The following is a 20114-nucleotide window of genomic DNA, read 5'->3' on the forward strand; positions in this document are numbered from 1 at the left end:
GATGTCCTCTGTTGTAATAAGTCCTGCACTCTTGGTATTTCTTAGCTTCAACATATAGGTTCAGTGTAATCCAAATGTTAGTTTCTATGTCCAATGCCTTTCAGTGTGCTGCTACAGAACTGCTGATTTAATTCACTCTTGTAGAGTTGCTCTAACACTGTGGGTTTTTCTGAGACATCATTTTAGAATATTTCTGGTTTTGCTGCAGGAGCAGCTATCCAAGAGTGGGACCTAATGTGTCATTTCTACTTGGGGACTAGTCATTGGTTTGGGATTTTCATCTACCCTATTCTGTGTTAAAGTATCACTAAAGCTTTGGTGCAGTTAGTTCGTGTGTGGAGGAAGGTGCACTGTTACATTGCTGAGTTGTGTGTGTAGTTCAGTTGTGGAGCTGCTATCCTCTAAGTTTTCAGTGTACCAAACTTCCCAACCCTTGGAGTATCGGGAGTCCATCACCACTGGATGCTAAGACATGGGCTGGGCAATTTGGCAAAGTGAACTCCCCTAGTTGCTAGATGACTTGTGTGTGCCTACATACTTTTAACAACTGAACATGGACCAGGGCAGGTAGAGAACAGGAGGCAGGGGTCAGAGGCAGAGTGGGGAGGAAGAGACCAGGGATGTGGCAGGCTGGATAGTTAGTTTTAAGAACTAAAAAGGACATTTGAAGGTTTTGCTCTCAAAAAGTAAACTTGTACAATATAGCATGTTATCTTTGTATTTCTATAATACTTTAGGTTCATAAAAGTTCATTATTCAAGCACTATAGTTGACCAACCCCTACCTTTCACAAAGGCACCTGTGATGAATATCATGAGATTCAGTTTAAGTCTAATTCCAGAGCACAGCTCCTCCCTAGAGGCCTTTCAATCACACCCACTGCATCCTTTTTTTTTTTTTTTTTTTTTTTTTTTTTTTTTTTTTTTTTTTTTTTTTTTTTTTTGCGGTGCTGGGGATCGAACCCAGGGCTTTGTGCTTGCACTCTACCAACTGAGCTATCTCCCCAGCCCCAGCCATAGCTTTTTAATTTAATGTAATCCCATCTGTGATTTTTTTTTCCTGGCTTACTTGAGTCTTACCCAGGAAACTGTTGCTTGTGCCATTATCTTAAAGAAATGTTTTCCCTACATTTTCTTTCTTTTTTGGTATCAAGAATTGAACTCAGAGGCACTTGACCACTGACCCACATCCCTAGCCCTATTTTGCACTTTATTTAGAGACAGGGTCTCTCTGAGTTGCTTAATGCCTCCCTTTTGCTGAGGCTGGCTTTGAACTCCTGATCCTCCTGCTGCAGCCTCCTGAGTTGCTGAGATCACAGGTATGCGCCACCACACCCAGCAACATTTTCTTCTAGTAGTTTCAAAATTTCAGATCTTGAAAGTATTTGATCCATTTTGAGTTGATTTTTATACAGAATAAGATATAAAGGCCTAGTTTTAATTTTCTACATGTGGACATCCTATTTTCCCAGCAGCATTAGTCAAAGAGGCTGTCCTTTTACCAATGTACATTTTTGACATTTTTTTTTTTTTAAAGAATCAGTTGGCTGAAGATGCATTCTTTCTGGGTTCATTATCAATACTATCCTGGTTTTGTTACTATGGTTCCAAGTATGTCTTAAAATCAGGTATTGTGATACTTCCAGCATTGCGGTTTTTTTAAAAATTGTTTTTAGTTGTAGATGGACACAATGCCTTTATTTATTTTTATTTGGTGCTGAGGATCAAACCCAGTGCCTCACAAGTGCTAGGCAAGCACTTTACCACTGAGTTACGTCCCCAGCCCCAGCATCATGGTTTTTGCTCACAATTGCATGTCTACTAGGGGTCTTTTGTACGTCCATGTAAATTTTAGGATTGCTTTTTTTCTATTTCTGTGAAGAACATCATTGGCATTTGGATGGGGATTTCAACAATATTAATTTTCCCAACCAATGAATGTGGGAGGTCTACCTACCTTATAGTATCTTCTTCAATTTCTTTCTTCAGTGTTTTGTAATTTTTATTGTAGAGGCCTTTCACATTCTTAGTTAGGTTTATTACTAGGTATGTTTTTTTGTGTGTGTGGCTACTAGGAATGAAATTACTTTTCTGATTACTTTCTTAGAAGTTTGATTTTGGTGTATAGAAAGCTACTGGTTTTTATATGTTGATTTTGTATCCTGCTATTTTACTGAATCAGTTCAAAGTCTTTTAGTGGAGTGTTTAGGATTTTCTATGTATAGAATCATACAAGCAGCTAACAGCTAACAGCTAACTTTCTCCTTTCTTATCCCTTTGATTTCTCTTACTTGACTGCTGTGGCCATAATTTCTAATACTATACTGAATAAGAGTAGTAAAAGTGGTGGCTTTCATCCTTGTTTCTGATTTTAGAGAAAATGTTTGTTTTTTTTCCATTTTGTATGATGTTGGCTATGGGTTTATCATAAATGGTCTTTATTATGTTGGGGTTTATCATAGGCTTTCTTATAATGTTGAGGTTTAATCCTTCTATAGGTCTTTATTATGAAGAGATTGAATTTTATCGAAGTATTTTTTGCATCTATTTAATTGTTCATGTGATTTTTTTTTATCATTTATTTATTCACTGTTTTGCATGTTGAACCATCCTTTCATCCCTGGAATAAAATTAATTTGATCATGTTGTATGATCATTTTTAAATGTGATGTTGAATTCAACTGGTGTTTTATTGAGAATGTATGTTTTCATGTTCATCAGAGTTAATGTTCTATAGCTTTCTCTCTTTCATTGTGTTATCAGATTTTGTAGCAGGGTAATACTGTATTGGTTTCACAGAGTTTGGAAGGGTTCCTTCCCTTTCTATTTTATGGAATCATTTGAGGAGCACTGGTGTCAGTTCTTTAAAAGCAGTGAACCCATTTAATCCTTGACTTCTCTTTGTTGACCTTTTGTTACTGCTTTAACCTCACTACTTGTTTTTTTTTTTTTTTTTAATATCTTCTTGGTTCAATTCTGGTAGGTCACAGGTCTCAAATTTTTCCATTTCTTCTAGATTTTCCAACTTATTGGCATAGTTTTTCAAAATATTCTCCAATGATCCTTTGAATTTCAGTGGTATCTGTTATAATGTCTCCCTTTTCACTGATGTTTTGTATTGTTCTTTTAGTTTCTATTTCAATTATTTTTGTTCTGATCTTTCTCTCTTGGAACCTTTCATATTCTTTCTTTGTTCTTTTACTGATTTTGCATTTGGCTTGATTCCTGCTATTTCTAAGACCTTGAGTTTGCAGTAATAGGTTATTTGAAATCTATTTTTTTTGATGTAGACATTCCTTGCTATAAACTTCCCTGTTAGTACAAAATTCTCAGGCAATAGTTCTTTATTATCTTCCACATTCTTTCTCTTTACTCCCTCTGGGATTATAACTTAATGTATATTGTACCTTCTCACTCTATCCCCCCTCCCCCCAGTAGTAGGGATTGAACCCAGTGGTGCTTAACCACTGAGACACATCTCCAAGTCCTTTCTCTTTTTTATTTTGAGATAGGTTCTCACTAAATAGCTTAGGGTCTCAATAAATTGCTCAGGCTGACCTTGAACTTGCGATCATCCTGTCTTTACCCTCCTGAGTTGCTGGAATTATAGGCATGTGCCACCATCCCCAGCTCCCCTATGTCTCTTAATTGTATTCTGTATTTTACATACTTTTGTCTTAACTTCTCCTCTAAGTTATGTTTAATATGCAGTCTTTTTTACCATCTATTGCATGTTTAATTTCAGTGTTTTATTTTAAAATATTCAGTTCTTAATGATATTCTCAATCTTGTATTTACTCTCTTTGAATACATTAAACACAGTCATTTTAAAGTTTCTACACAGGATATTTAAATAATCTGTTTTGTTGTTGTTGAGCTGGGGATCAAACCTTACCTGATAACCTAGGTAATATCTGCCTTTGGCTTTGGAGATCATTGTTTTGATAACCCCAATGAGAAATGGCTTCTTAAAGTGAAATACATTTTCTATACAGTACCAGTGAATGACTGTTTCATGGTTAAAAATGAAATAGCAATTAATTCAACACTAAAAAGATGAGTGAATGCTTCATCTCTGGGTTTGGGAAATGTAGAGAAAAGCAAAGCAAAGGAAAGCCGTGGAAGAAGAACTAATAAACATACCTGTGAGCATAGATAAGGCAGTGGTCTTTCCTGCTCCATTATCTCCTAGAAGAGCAGTGATCTGCCCCTCATATAAATTTAGAGTCAGGTTTCTTACTGCTTCTTTGACAGTATTCCCCATCTTGAACACCTATGGAGGAAACAAAGAAAGAACGATTTTCCATGTTATGTCAGAAGAGTTATATAACTAGGTATGATGATACTTCAGATTATTTTTAGATGTTTTCTTTGAAATATAGGCATTTCTAACTACATTATAAAACAGAATAAAGTTTTTATTTGGAGGCATATAAATTTTGCTTACCAAAAACAATTTTTTCATAGCTCTCACTGCTCATAATATTGAGTTTCAAATAGAAATGAAAGAAAAAATGTGCTCTACAGTCTCATGGTTTGAAAGTGCACTTCAAATTAATATACACATTAGAAATCAATAAAAGAGCATGTAAAAATGTACTTTAAAATAGAGGATAATAACCATCTTGGATTAGAGGAAGGACATCTTTTCATGATTAAAAAAAACCCCAACAAACTGCATATAGAAGGAATTTACCTCCACACAATTTAAGGACATATATGAAAAGTCACAGTTAACATCATACTCAATGGCAAAACATTGAGACTTCTAAGATTCAAAACAAGGGAAGGATGCCCATTCTCTAAGTTGTTTAGGGCCTCACTATTTTGCTAAGACTGGCTTTGAACTCATGATCCTCCTGCCTCAGTCTCCTGAGCCACTGGGATAACAGGTGTGTGCTATCATTCCCAGTTCAACGTTGATTCTTACCAAACTAATTTATACATTCAGTGCAATCTCAATAAAAATGCCAGATGACTACACAACTTGGCAAACTAATTTACAAAATTTATATGGAAATTTAAAAAGCCAAATAAAGATAAGATAGTCTTGAAGAGGAATGGGAAGCCTTGCTCTAGTTCTAGTATATATTCAAAATTTACAATAAACTACAGAAATTAGGTGGTATGGTATGGTTGAACACACTTGAATACAAGATATATCAAAAAGAAACATGACCGATGAGCACGTGCCATACAGAAGTGGCACTGCAAATGAGTCAGGAAAGAATGGATGCTTCAAAAAATGGTTTTGGGACAATATAATAGTAATTAATTGTATTACTATTCTTTAATCTGTACTATGCTGTTTTGTATGCATGATCTACTTTGCAAGAAGCTTTTAAAAGTACAGATGTCAATTGAGAAATAAGTGTAACCCATATATGATCAATGTTCATTGAATGTGGTAATATTTATGATAAAATATATAAAAACTGTGCTTAAGATAAATTGTGCTAAAAGTAAGATAAGGGAGTTTGGAATTGAACTTAGTCTGAGCTCTGGATAGCTATATAAACTTGAATAAATTTAAGTCATTTTATATTTGAAATGTGGATAATGATCCAGCATTACCTCATAATGCTGTGCAGATTGAAGATAACATGTTTCACATAAACTCAGCATATAATAATAAATACTGGCCATTTTTACAAAAAAATACTAAAAATGCAGTTTTGGGCTTGGGTGTATCTCAGTTGCAGAGTACTTGCTTGGCATGCATAGGCCTTGGGTTCAATCCCCAGCAATAGAGGGGAAAAATAACCCCCCCAAATGCAATTCAAGGCAATAAATATATTTTCACCAATAAATTAAGACAATTTAAAAATCATAAAAAATCAATGATACTTAAGGTTGTAATGCAATAGGTATTGCTGAAAGAAAGGTACACTGGTATGACACCTTTGAAAAACTATGTGGTAATATATACTATAAAATCTTCACAGTCTTTGATATAATAATAGGCCTTCTAGGAATGTATCATAAAGAATATCTTAAAAATAACAATTTTAATTGTGGGAAAAGAAGCATGTAACAGATATTAACCATACACACACACACATTTGTTTTTCAGTGCTGGGGAATGAATCCAGGACCTAGAGTGCATGCCAGGCAAGCACTCTACCACTGAGCTACATACTGAATTTTTAATCACAAAATTTTTAACAGAAAAATGTTTATAAAGCCTAATATATATAATTCTGGAGAGATGGCTAAATAAATGATAAAGTTATTAAAATTGTAGTTACCAAAATATATAGTGGAAAATGCTGTGACACAATGCTATGATAAAAACATGATTCAAAAACACAAGACTGGGACTGGTGTTGTGGCTTGTGGGAAAGTGCTTATCTAGCATGTGTGAGGCACTGGGTTTGATTCTCAGCACCACATATAAATAAATGAATAAGATAAAGGTCTATCAACATCCAAAAATTTATGTTAATAGTGTTAGTTAGGCTTATACTTGACCATTATTTTCTTTTGTTTGAATTTTATCAAATTTCAGCAATAGAAATATATTTATATTCAGCAAAAATAAACAAATAATGTAAAAGTTAGTGTGCCAACTGAAACAATACCTTGGACAGATTTTTAATTTGTATACGAGCCACCAAGTGTTCAGGTTCAGGTTCAAAGAATCCATCATAACTTTCTTCTCCAATAAATCTGGGTTTTAGATTCTTATTTAGGTAGTCAGAAAAAGAAGAGACCATTTTAGATTACTAGATTGAATCTTAGCTTAGCATCAAATTACTTTGAAATATAAAAATCATAAGCTTTTATTTTGTGGGAAATGGTAATTTAGCTACTAGAGTCTAGTAAACTTTGATAATCTCTTCCTATAACCAAAACCATTTCTGATTAGAGTTTAGAATCAGAAGTTCTATGCTAAATCTACCTTCTCAGAGAAATAACTCCATATTTCATATCCAATTTCTTAGGACTCTTGGACACACAAAAAGGTTTCTGGTCAATAAAAATTATTTTAAAAAATCTTAGCATAATTTGAGCTCTTAAAAACAGTATTTTTAGGGCTGGGAATGTAGCTTAGTAATGGAGTGCTTGCCTAGCATGCGTGAGGACCTGGATTCAAGGTACCACAAACACAGGTATATCAAAAAACAAAAACAAACTAACAATACAACAAAACTTAAAAAAAAAAACAGTATTTTTAAACTAGAGAAATCTGATATTTCAACAGTTTTTACTTTATATCTTATATTAAGCAGAAACTTCAGTCTTATGAAGCTGACAATAGGCTTGATTGCTAACCCACCATGTGATTTAATTAAGGAAAGATCACTGTTGACTTAAAGCCTTGAAAGAGATACTGTTCCTGTAAGTTTTAAGACCTACCTTCATAAAAATAAACTGAGATTGAGGTACACTATAACTTCCGAGAAAAACCATTTCCACATACCAGATTACTATAACATATAAAAGAGCATCAACCAACAGCATCACCATCACATGGCCAAAAGCAAAGTTATCATAGAGGCTGAATGGTTTCTCAAGGTCTTGCCATTGAACTCCAACCTCTGAAACAGTAAAAAGATAGTTATTTTGTATGTCAGACTTGACTAGAATTATCCTGCATATCCCTGATTAAAATTAAAAAATTTACAGGTACTGTTTTGATACTATTATGAACACTTGGTTATTATCATATTTTTTAGGTTGGAACAAGCAGCTTATATTTCAGCTGCAACTTGAAACAAAACCCACAAGTGCACATACTAGGCTTTGAATTTAGGATAAGGGAACTAATCTTTATATAACAAATCACAAATCCTTCTGTGTAAAGTAAAAACCATTATCAAAAAATTAATGATATAATACTCAGTATCTAAAAGAATCCTAAAATTTTGTTTTAAAGAATGAACTCAGGTTCCTTTTGGTTGCTTTAACTCAATAATCATTTCTAGAACACTGAAAGAGAACAGCTAGGAGGCAAAACTTCCCTTGAATTGGTTTTCTGAGGAAAACAGTTCAATTCTGGATTCCAATTCCTGCTTGCCTGACCAGTTTCAGCTGATTCATGGGCAAGCTATGACACTATCGCCAGTTGTTACATTCTAACAAGAATAAGACCACAGCACCACAACCTCTTCACCAATCAAGCCCACACACCATTCTTAATAGAACTTTATGCTCTATCTCCATTAGCATTACATCTAGAATGGACTGTACAAGAGGCTTAATCAATATTAAGTCCGAATGATCAACAAAGGAATATAGCCACATACTTGGGAGGGAGGATGAGGTATGAAAATAAAAAATTCCAGGCCAGCCTGGGAAATTTAGTGAAGACCCTGACTAAAAATGACTGGGGCTCAGATATAGGGCTTGCCTAGCATTTGCTGAGCACGGGGTCAATCCCCAGTACCACAAAATGAAACGAAAACCATAAAATATATGAGTGTTATAACTGACAGTGACTATATTATTCATAGATCAAAAATAAATTTTATTTTAACTTTATATATATTAAAATGTACACATTCTCAATCCTTATTTAAGAGTCCCTGTTCCAACTAAAACTATAAGAATTAATTGATTTCAGGATGGGTGGCTCAGTGGTAGAGCACTTGCCTAGCATGTGTGAGGCACTACATATGATACTCAATACTCAGTACTGCATATGAATAAGTAAAATAAAGGTCCATTAAAAATTCTTTAAAAATTAAAAAAAGAATGAACTGATTTCAAGGCAATTCTCTAAAGTCAGGATTTTTGTTTTGTTTTTGCAGTACTGAGGAATGAACCCAGGGGTACTCTGCCACTGAACTACATCCCTACTCTTTTTTTTTTTTTTTTTTTGAGATAGGATATTCCTTAGTTGCCCAGATTGGCCTCAAACTTGTGATCCTCTTCTCCCAGTCTCTCAAATAGCTAGGATTACAGGCATGCACTACAGTGTTAGTCTTCTAAAATCAGTTTTTAATGTTCAAGACTAAGTTTTCAATATGATGTAACATCAATAGCAGTATCTCCACAATATTGGACTACATCAAAACTATTGTAGTTATCCAAAATTTACCTTTGAATACAAGTCTAGCATGATAAATACCAAATGTTTTATTTAATTATACTTCACAATATTTATTATATCTGCTAATATTTGCCTCTGGCTTATGGGGGGCATATTTCAAATACAGGTAATATTAACTTGTATTTAATGATACATAAATGTTTTATTTTGTTTTTATTTTTATAAAATATAGAATGGTTACTATTTTATTTTGGTTGCTCTTTAGATTACTTTGACCAGAGCTTCTTTGTTAGGAAACATACTAGCTTTTACATTATAGCAATAATTTAATATCTCGAATTGGAAAACACAGCTAGTTTGCCATTCCATGGCCATTCTCCTTTTCTTTACTCTTTCTTCCTTGCATAGATGTTCTGTCATATCAAATACAATGGTCATTTGTTAACAATTGTTTTCAAATTTGGGAACCAGTCTGAATAGGAAATTTCGTGTTACAATGGAGTTTTAAAAAGCGTTTTCATTTAAGTTAGGAAGAAGAAAATGATTTTTATCATTGTTAAAAGTAAATAGATATTTGTGGTTTTTCCACTAATACAAACAATAAAACTTTCACAGAATAGAACTTGAATGGCCAGAATTTAAAACAACTGGATGGAAATGTTAAAAGTACTGGAGAGTATCCTTATAATCTTAGAATGGTTACTATAGGCCATAAAAGGAGATTATTAAATTGCACTAGAATAAAATCAAGAATTTTTGTTTATAAGAAGAAAGTGAAGCAAATATCCAGGAACAGCAGAAAGAACCAATTGGGTCTTATTCATCCAATGAAATAGTATAGAGCAATGAGAATGAATGAATTAGCCCGACATATAACAATAAAGATTAATATCACAAATATAATGTTAAATTCAAAATCAGTAAAAACTACTCTGTAGTGTCAGAGGGGTAGGCACTTCAAAAGGCACAACTGGAGCTTTTGAGGTACTGATTATGTTCTATTTCCTGACAGAGGTGCTACAGAGAATCTTTGAAAATTTATTGAGTTATATAGTTAAACTTTTAACACTTTTTATACATGTGCACAAGACATCAATAGAAAGTTTTAAAATTTAAAAACAAAGTGAAAATCAAATTGAGAAAAAATATTTCCAATCCACACATAGGTATAACTAAAACCAGATTAATACCTAAAATGTACTACAAATTAGTAAGGAAAAGACAAGCTGGTAAAATTATAGGCAAAGGATATAAACAGGCATTTCACAAAAGAATGCAAATAGTTCATAAGCATATTCTTAAAATGGTCAATTTTCTTTAGTTAGCAGAGAACTAAAGATTGAATTCAGCTAGACACTGAAAATATGGAAATCAGGGATTCTCACTCAACACACCTAAGATTTAAATAATTTCCACCATTTTGGGAACAGTTTTGCATTATCTAGTAAAACTGATCATGGATATGCATATGATCCAGAAACTCAATTCCCAGTTACATAATATAAAGAAATATCTGAGTATATACCTAGGAAACATATATAAAAGACTCATAGAAATACTGTTTAAAAAAATTCAAACAACCCAGCAAATCTATACATACAGCTCAAACAAACCAAAACAATACATAATCCATTGGTTAGCAATGCATACTTTGTGTAAAACTATTTTTAAAAAGCTAAGAGATGGAAAATGCAAAATTTGGAATAGTGATTTTTATGTCCAGGAAAGGAAAGTCAAGAGATCAGAAAAGATGTTCTGATTGCTTCAACATTATTGGTAATGGATGACTTCATAGTTCAAATGATATGTCCAAGTGTTTATTATGCTTCAAAGCATATATGTATGTTTAACATATTATTTTATATGTACCAAATATATGTAACCACCCTCAATTCAACTATAAATTATAAAAAAATACCTAAAACTTTGGCACATACCTGTAATCCAAACAGCCTGGGAGGCTGAGGCAGGAGGATCTCGAGTTCAAAGCCAGCCTCAGCAATTTAGCAAGGCCCTAAGCAACTTAGTGAGACCGTATCTCTAAATTAAAAAAAAAAAAAAAAAAAAAAAAAAAAAAAAAAAAAAAAAAGAGCTGGGGATATAGCTCAGTGGTTAAGTGTCCCTGGGTTCAATCTCTGGTACCAAACCAAACCAAACAAATAAACAAAATAACCCTAAAACTATCTAAGAAAGGTTGAAAATAATGTATAAATACAAATCTAGGAATTGCAAACAAACAAAGCTGGCAAGGTACTACTGGCATTACATTGGATAGCATATAAGAACAAAATTATTTAATAGACCAAAGAATATCAATGGACAATAAAATATCACAAAGATGATATCAACAAACCTATGAAAACATAGTAGGCAAATACAAACATAAGCATGTATGTAATTCTCTAAACAAAGAAGAACTAGGTTTAACTTTCAAAAGCTAAGAGAGTTAAGGTAGGAAAGGAAGAGTAGAGGGATGATGCAAATAGAAAATAGCAATATAAATTTACCCATTATCACATTAATGTAAATAGACTAAATATTCCAATTAAAAGACCAAAATAAACCCAAATGTATGCTTCTTAAAAAAGAAACACACAATGCCATGTAAACACTAACCCAAGGAAAGCTGGTGTAGCTCTACAGCTATCATATAATACATTAAAGATGACTGACACTAGAAAGTATTGGTATGTTAGTGATGAGGATACAAATTTATACACGTTTTTGGGAAAACTATTGACAATAACTACTAAAGTTAAATATGTATAGCCTATGACTCAAAATAATATACTTCTAATAATGCAACAGAAACTGGTCTGCCAAAGATATGTACCAGAATATTAACAGTGGCATTAGTAATGACACCCCCAAATTGGAAACCATTCAAATGTCTATCAACAATTTAACAAAATACTCAACAAAAAGAAGGAACTAGTGATATGTGCATAAAAATGATACATTTTACACACATGAAGTTTAAATAAAGAAATCAGATATGAAAGACTATGTTGTATGGTGGTACTGATAAAAGTTCAAAACAGATAAACCTGGTCCAAGGTGATATAAAGTGAGTAGTTATGTCTGGGAGGGTAATGACTAAGAAGTATCATAAGGGAGCCTTACGGATTTCTGAAAATATTCTATGTTGAACTGGCTATTGACCGTGCATGTAAAAATTTAAGCTATACACTTGTTATTTGTAAACTTTATTAAATATGTTAGGCCTGTTAAAAGCTTTAAAACATCTGATATAAATGATATAAATGAACTTATATGCATATTCATGGAACAATTATAAACAATCCATCACTAATTTTTTTCTACAATGAAACCTTATAAACTCCAAAAGTAGATATTTTATAGGCTTTATTCTATTATAAGCCAAGAAAACTAGGAATCAGTGTTACCACAACCATTATGAATGGAAATTAAGAAACAGTCTTTTAATAAATCCCTGGATCTAAGGATATGAAATGCCAATGACAAATTATGTAGAGATTAAAAGACTGCATATCAAAACCTGTGTGAACCATTTCACACTTTAAAGTTTATAGCTATATATATCTTTGCCAGGCATCCTTATTTTAGAAAGGATGAAAATAACTATACTTAGCATTAAATATATAAATATAGAAAAAAGGACTTAAAAATAGAAGAAAAAAGAATAAAAAATAGTGAAACAGGAGGAAATGGTTAGAGAGGGATTGACGTATGACTGTTGAGTGCATGAACTGCTAGAAGATTCTGGAAACATTTGTTGAAAATTTAAATGAATCCATTCTTTGAACAAGCATTATTACAAGCATTAGTCTTCACTTTGGCCAAGGAATTAATTAAGGAGAACCAGAATTTGAAAAGGAAACTACTCACCGATACTTTCAAATTTAAGTAAAAGACTGATTCCGAATGTCATGGCAACATTTGACAAGAGACAGGAAAACAGTTTTATAGAAAAAGTCATCTGAACATAGTGAGGACTGATGACAAAATATGGGAGATAAGAGACAAAGTAGATCAAACTTCCAATGGTGACAGCTGTGTTTGCTGCAAATTTGAAGGGAAAGAAATCATTTAAAAACACATTGAATTTCATTCTAAAGCATCTGTTTATCTATTGTATCCTTACATCTCTGGTACTGGAAGTCACTTTGGAAATCCAAGTTCTGAAAAAACTAAAAATATCTACATTCCTTAAAAAAGAAGATTCATTTATCTTCTGGGAATTTACTTAAAGGAAATCTGAAAAGATGTATGCAAAAAAGATATTCTTTACATCTTTTTCATATACTACCATGCAGAATTAGGAAAATAAAAGAGTACAATACAGTCATTAAAATAAAGAGTATAATTATTCAGTGATACTATTAAGCTTATGAAGAAAATATATTATTAATTTATAAAATATCTTAAGTATATATATATGTATCTTGATAGCTTTCCAATAGTTATAGTTTGAGCATTAGAATTTTACATAACATATGCAATTATGTCTGCAAATCCAAAGATAAACTGATAGAGACATTAGCTTCATATATACTGGATGTATAAAGGGAATAAGTTTTGAAAGACTTCCTTGAGTGGGTGCAGAGTTTACAGTGTTCTGCAGTTTGTTTTTTTCAATTGAAATCTAGAAGTATTAAGAAGTGCATTTGGATTTGTCATTACTATCACCTATACATTTCCCATTTCAACTAGGTATGAAATTCACCTAATACTATTGGTGGTTTCTAGAGTACAGTTTTCTTTTGTTTTTCAGAGAAATGGATGCTTGAACCAACACATTTTTTAGAAAATGTTTGTATTTGGCTCTTTCAATATGTAAAAGTGAGCAGACTCTTTGAGAAAGTAAAAGTAACTGGTCATTTTCAAAATGTCCATTCTCGCTACTTCCACTATCATTTTAGTAGTTTATGCTTCACATAAAAGAATATGCCAAAGGGAGGAAGTCTATTTCTTGCAGGCTACTACCAGGAATCAGAGCTACCCTAGTAAGTGAAAATTGTTCCTCTAGAGCCTTATCTAAATGAAATAATCATTGCAGGGAAAAAAAGGTAAGCTTCAGTGATAGAATACACATTTTAGGAACCCTTGAAGTAATACAAAATTGGGGGAGGGCAAGTAAGAAATAGTATTATATTTATTAATAGCTATTAATATTTATAAATATTATATAAGTATATAATATTTATAACAGCTATTAATAAAACTCTAACATTTCAGTAATATTGAAAGATAATATTTCTCTGATGAAAGCATAACTGTGGATCAGAAGGATTCCTCTACTCTTTTAGGTTTCTTTTGTGTTGCTGGGGATTCAAATCCAAGACTTTGCATGCTAGGCAAGTGCTCTCACACTGAGTACATCCCCAGCCCTATTATGTTTCTAAATTTTGATGTAGTAATGTACAGTAAGAGTTAAGTAAGTTTTAGATGTCTGACAAAAATGTAATATTTTAATAATTTCATCTTTTGAATCAAACTTGAACAATATGGAGTATCTTGCTAATGCAGTAACTGTATATGCATTTCACATTTAAAATATGACATACTGGTTGAGGCAGGAGGATTACAAATTTGAGGCCAGCCTCAGCAACTTACTGAGACTTAGCAACCTATCAAGAATCAGTTTCAAAATAAAAAGGTGGGGGGTGGTATACAGCTCAGTGGGTAAGTGCCCCTGGGTTCAATCAGCAGTACAAAAAATAAACAGAAAAACTACAACATGTTATAAAAATATAATTATTCCTCGCTCTTGAAGAAAACATGAAAAATTGTCAAAAAGAATCCCCCAAAAAAGAATCTGGGTGAGGGGATAGGACTGGAAACCTCAACACTAGCACTCTGTCAAAACTCAGTTAAGACCTCAAGATATTCAAAGGTATCAAAACACAGGTTCAGAATAGTAGTGCCCCTTTCCCAAAAAAACAGGGTCACTAATCTTATAAAAAGAGAATGACCATGGAAAAAAGGAAACTGGGTTAATTTTTCCAGTGTTTTTTAAAAAAAAAAAAAAAAGTCCCATATCTGACATTGGAAATAGCACTTGGACTCTAGTTCTTAAATTCACTACTTTCTTTTGGTTTGGCATGCCTCTAGGTATCTGACCACCATATCTTATCTGCAATTCCATTTTAGCTCTGTATTTTAAAGCTTTGTTACTCTGTATGCTTTTACCAATATTTCCACCTCATTCAGTTCCATTTCTGGAAAGTGGTGACTTGTTGACAGATTTCTGAATCAAAACAGGGCAAATGGTCATAGGCAACTTTAAAACAGAAAAGAGCACAGAGATTGTATCTTTCAAATTAAAAATTGGGACACATTCTAGAATTGGATTTGGTGTTATGTGGTTGTTATCAGTGACAATTTAAGTGTCAAGTGAAATACAGAAATTTCTGGAATATTTCAGTAATATGATGATGAAGGACAAAATATTTAAAGTTGGAATTCTAAGAAATTAAGGATTTAATGTTGTATATAAATGGGATAAAATATTTAACCTCCTTGAAAGCTAATAACGTGCTTCAGTTAAACTGAACACAACAAAGAATGGGTCAGGCATAAGGGAATAACTTACCCATGCTTGACCCACAGAGATTTCCAGAAGGATAAAGGGATGTAGCTTCAGGATGGCCTGAAGCTTAGGGCAAGATTCTGCAGAAGCTAGAGAGAATAGTGCTATGGCAGGAAGAAAAGAGCAGATGAAAAAGAAAATCAGAAAGAAACCAAATGTGCCTTCTGAGCAGATGAGAAAGAAAATTAGAAGACATGCCTGAAGGCTTAGATCCAAAACTAACCTGGGAAAGAACTAAGAAATATACCAATTCTGGGAGTTATGGGGGCTGGGGGGGGAGCTTTTCTGTTTAGCATATATCTCAACTCTTAGAGCTTTTACTTTTATAGAAGCTTTATTGTGTTCTGTTTTGGTTTTTTAATAAAATGATCTTTGTGACTCAAGGTTATTTGTGATTTTGAGATGGGAAATGAATAGGACTCAGATTATAAACTCAAATACCTCAGGAATGAGGTAAGTCTCTAAATGAGGAAAGTGGGTACCTGTAAGATGCAAGTTGTGGGAAACTGAAGCATGCATACTCTGCCTCAATCCTGGCACTACTCAGATAATTCTCTGCTGTTGGAGACTGTCTTACACGCTGTAGGATGTTTAGTACCCAAGTCTCTATCCACTAGATACGGTGGTATCCTCCAAGTTGTGACAACCCAAAATGTTTCCAGATATTGCCATATGTTCACTAGGGAGGAAAAATTTGCTCTTGGCCTTGGCTTTAAAACAAAACCCACTGTGTAGGACCCTGGATTATGGAAGCCATTTCAAGTTTTGAGTATATTTCTCAATTTGAGATAATATAAGAAGGATCAGTATTTTCCCTAGTAAATAAATATATCCAGAATGAACTAGAAACAACAGATACTAAAAAAGTAGAGGGAAGGGTAGTTGTCAGTTAATAAAAAATTCAGAGTTAGACACTAATCCTATACTGCCTGTCCCATCTTTTCACAGCAGTGATCTAAATGAGTTCTCACTGGGCTGAGGAAAATGGCTGAGAATTCTGAACTTACCTTTGCTGAAGAATGTGGTGAGCATGAAGGCGAAGAGGATAGTATTGATGCCATAAAGTAACAAAAAAGAAAACACCAGCAATGGGTCACTATAGCGAATGATTGGTAGTTTTACAATCTACCATAAAACAAATATTCAATCCAATTCAGCCAGGAAGAAAAGAGATGGGAAAGAAAATATATATAATTTTTACTGTCACTAAATACCTAAAATATTATCTATTACTTAAAATTCAGTGATATGGAAACTAAAATGAATGATTCATGACTCTGTCATGTCTAAACTTAAGGTTTCTTTAATTTGGTCTCTGAAGTCCAATTACATAGGTATATTTAATTTAGAGCAATAGCATTTAACAAATTTGTTACATCAGTGTTTATCTTAGGTTTTTTTTTATCCTATTCAAAATTTACAGTAGACATAAACAGATATTAACTGTACTGCTGTTTAATAAAGTTAACATATACTTTTTTTTAAACCACCATTAATTTTTTTTAACTGAAAATGAAGTAATTTCATGTTACATTTGATCAGCTCTTTCCTCAGTTGGTCTCCAATACAGACTCTCCTTCTGCCATTTCTTTTGACCCATGCTGGTTGGGGCAACCACAAAAATAATGAGCTTCAAAGCAGTAGTGGTACAATGATGGTAAAATTTTAAATTTTAATGTTAAAATTTTATGGCTTCTCAAGTAGGTGACCATTTTTAAGGAACTCATTCAAGAAACATGGCAAACAGCCTAAGAAAAGTCCTTCATTATTGTTGGATTTAAAAAAAAATTTACATGCATAGTTGCCCTTAGATGAAAGATAGAATAGTCTTTAGATGTCAAAAAATAGAGAGGAGGGCTAGGGATATAGCTCAGTTGGTAGAGTACTTCCTATGCACAAGGCCTTGGGTTCAATACCCAGTCCCTCAAAAAAAAAAAAAAAAAAGTGACTTTTGCTATAATAGAGATAGGATGGGGATGAAGGGCCAGATATTTTTTTTTTTATTGCTAACTTAGTTCTTGGTTTCATACAAGGCAGGAAATTGTCACTGAAGCTTCTATGTAGAGCCTAGATTCTCGGCTAAAATTTCCAAGAAATGGGAATGACAAGGCAGTTTATATATGTATGGGCCTCTGTATGGAAATAAATGAAAGCAGATTTTTGTAAGAAACTGGAATCTTAGGCCTACATTCCATGGAGGTTTGGAGGTTGATTCACATTTTTCCAAGTTAAGAAGTCAATGTAAAATCTTTTGTTAGGCCAGTGATATAAGCACTTGGCATGTCTAAATAGAGAACCACTCTGGAGGAACTCAACCACAACCCAGGCTTTACAGAAATGCTACAGAAAAAGCAGCCCATTTGAAAAAGAATAAAATCATAAAATTCAAGAGGAAATAAAACAGGATGAACAGTCAGCAGACTTAACCAACAGAATGACAGATAAGTGCTTCGAAAAGGGCAGCTAGTAAAGGAACAATAAACCAAAAATGACTGTCAAGTATGTGCATTTAAAATCCAGAGAAAAGGAATAAGGAAGAGTATGAAACTCTTTCCAGATAATATATTCAAATGAATTATTATAAAAGAGATTGATGAATTTCATGAGAAGACAAAAACTCAATCAATGGAGACAATACAGGATATGAAAAATTCAGTAAAGGAATAGAGATTCTGGAAAAAACAAACACAAATATTAGAAAAGCTCAAAAATCCCTGTGGAAAATCTAACAAATAGACTAGAACAAGCAGAAGACAATTTCAGGGCTTCAAGGTGGATGATATTTAGACAGTACTAAAAAAATGAGAAACTATGAACAAAATATTTAAGATTTCTGGGACAACATTAAAAGACCTAATTTAAGACTCATAGGTCTTAAGGAAGGAGTAGAGATACAGGTCAGTGGCATAAAAAATCTATTCAGTGAAAAGAAAATTTTCCAAATCTTGGGGATGAAATAGACACTCAAGTATTGGAGGCATTTAGTACCCCAAATAGACACAACCAGAATAATAGTAATAATGGACCTCAGAGAGCAGAGCTGAGTCCTTAATTCCATTCCTCTTTAATTTCATAGTAGAAGCAATATCTGAGATGAGAAAAATCTTCCAAATCAAACCATAGTCCTAGAACTAGAGATTTAAAAAAAAAAACCTACATCTTCATGCTTGGCAAAAAATGCAACCAAAACCAAAGAGAATATTTTTAAAAGAGCTAGAAAAAAATCATTATCTTCAAAGGAGAAATAATTGAGAGTTGAATTTTGAACAGAACAATAGAAGACAGATGATGATGAAATGATACCAAAAATGCTCAAAGAAAAATACTATCTATGTCTTATTAAAATGTCTTTTAGGAATGAATGTGAAGTAAAAGCACTTCAGAGAAAAAAGACCTGAGAAAATTTATCAGCAGCAAAACTGTACTTAAAAAAATGAACAGGGTGTAATCCCAATGGCTCAGGAGGCTAAGGGAGGAGGACTGCAAGTTCAAAGCCAGCCTCAGCTATGAGGCACTAAACAACTCAGTGAGAACCTGTCTCTAAATAAAATACAAAACAGGGCTGGGGATGTGGCTCATTGGTCAAGTGTCCCTGAGTTCAATCCCCAGTATCTGTGCAAAAAAACAAAACCAAAACCAAAAAACACAAAAGTCTACATTGTGTGATATATCATAAACTATTTGTCATTTGCTTTGTGAAATTCTAATTTCTTCCTTTTAACTGGTGTTTTTAGATCAGTTATATTTCCTGCAACTACATACATATGCTTGAATTTAGTATTCATTTTTTTATAGATGTCCATTGCCAGAGTGAAGAAACTCCTTTATGCAGTTAGTTTATGCATTTTCTTATAATTTTGGTCCTCTAGTTCCATGTTAAGTCATCTTTGGGGAAAGTAAAACTTGGTTTTTTCCACCCAGTATTCTACGTTAATTCATCTATAGTGTTTTTAAGATTCTCCTTATATAGATGTTTCCATAGGAATCACTTTTTCCATAGTCTTACGATTAATATATAGAAACTTTACAATGTCATTTTATGCTCCCTTCTTTATGCCATAGTTGCAGCATATTACACTTACAATAAAAAGTTATAATTTTAATTATAAAACTAACTTTGAAGATCTTAAGAGAATACCATACTATATTTCCCCATTTATCATTTCTGTTGCTTGTCTTTCATTCTTTTTGATTTTTAAAAATTTATCAGTTCTTTTTAGTTATACATGACAGCAGAATCCATTCTGATGTAATTATATAGGCATGAAACGTATCTTATTCTAGTTAGGCTCCCCTTCTTATGGATGTACATGGTAGTGGGATTCACTGTGTTGTCTTTATATAGGTCCATGAGAAAATTCAGATTCATTCCACTGTCTTTCCTTTCCCTATTTACCCTCCCTTACCTTCATTCCCTATTGTCTAACTACTCACCCCACCTATCTTATTGTGAGTTAGCTTCCACATGTCAGAGAAAACATTCAACCTTTGGCTTTTGGGGACTGGTTTACTTCACTTAGCTTGATACTCTCCAGATACATCCATA

At 33.1% G+C, this 20114-nt stretch overlaps 1 protein-coding gene across 1 annotated transcript in view; it reads right to left on the reverse strand.

Moving 5' to 3' along the window:
• LOC124969944 (phospholipid-transporting ATPase ABCA3-like) overlaps positions 1–20114 on the reverse strand; it is an 87392-nt gene that overhangs the window by 37857 nt on the left and 29421 nt on the right. The window contains 4 exon segments of the mRNA XM_047532947.1: positions 4143–4272; positions 6581–6682; positions 15572–15672; positions 16576–16693. Of these exon segments, the coding sequence (XP_047388903.1) occupies positions 4143–4272; positions 6581–6682; positions 15572–15672; positions 16576–16693 (451 nt within the window).

The sequence above is a fragment of the Sciurus carolinensis genome, chromosome 18 (genome assembly GCF_902686445.1).
Source record: "Sciurus carolinensis chromosome 18, mSciCar1.2, whole genome shotgun sequence".
NCBI lineage: Eukaryota > Metazoa > Chordata > Mammalia > Rodentia > Sciuridae > Sciurus > Sciurus carolinensis.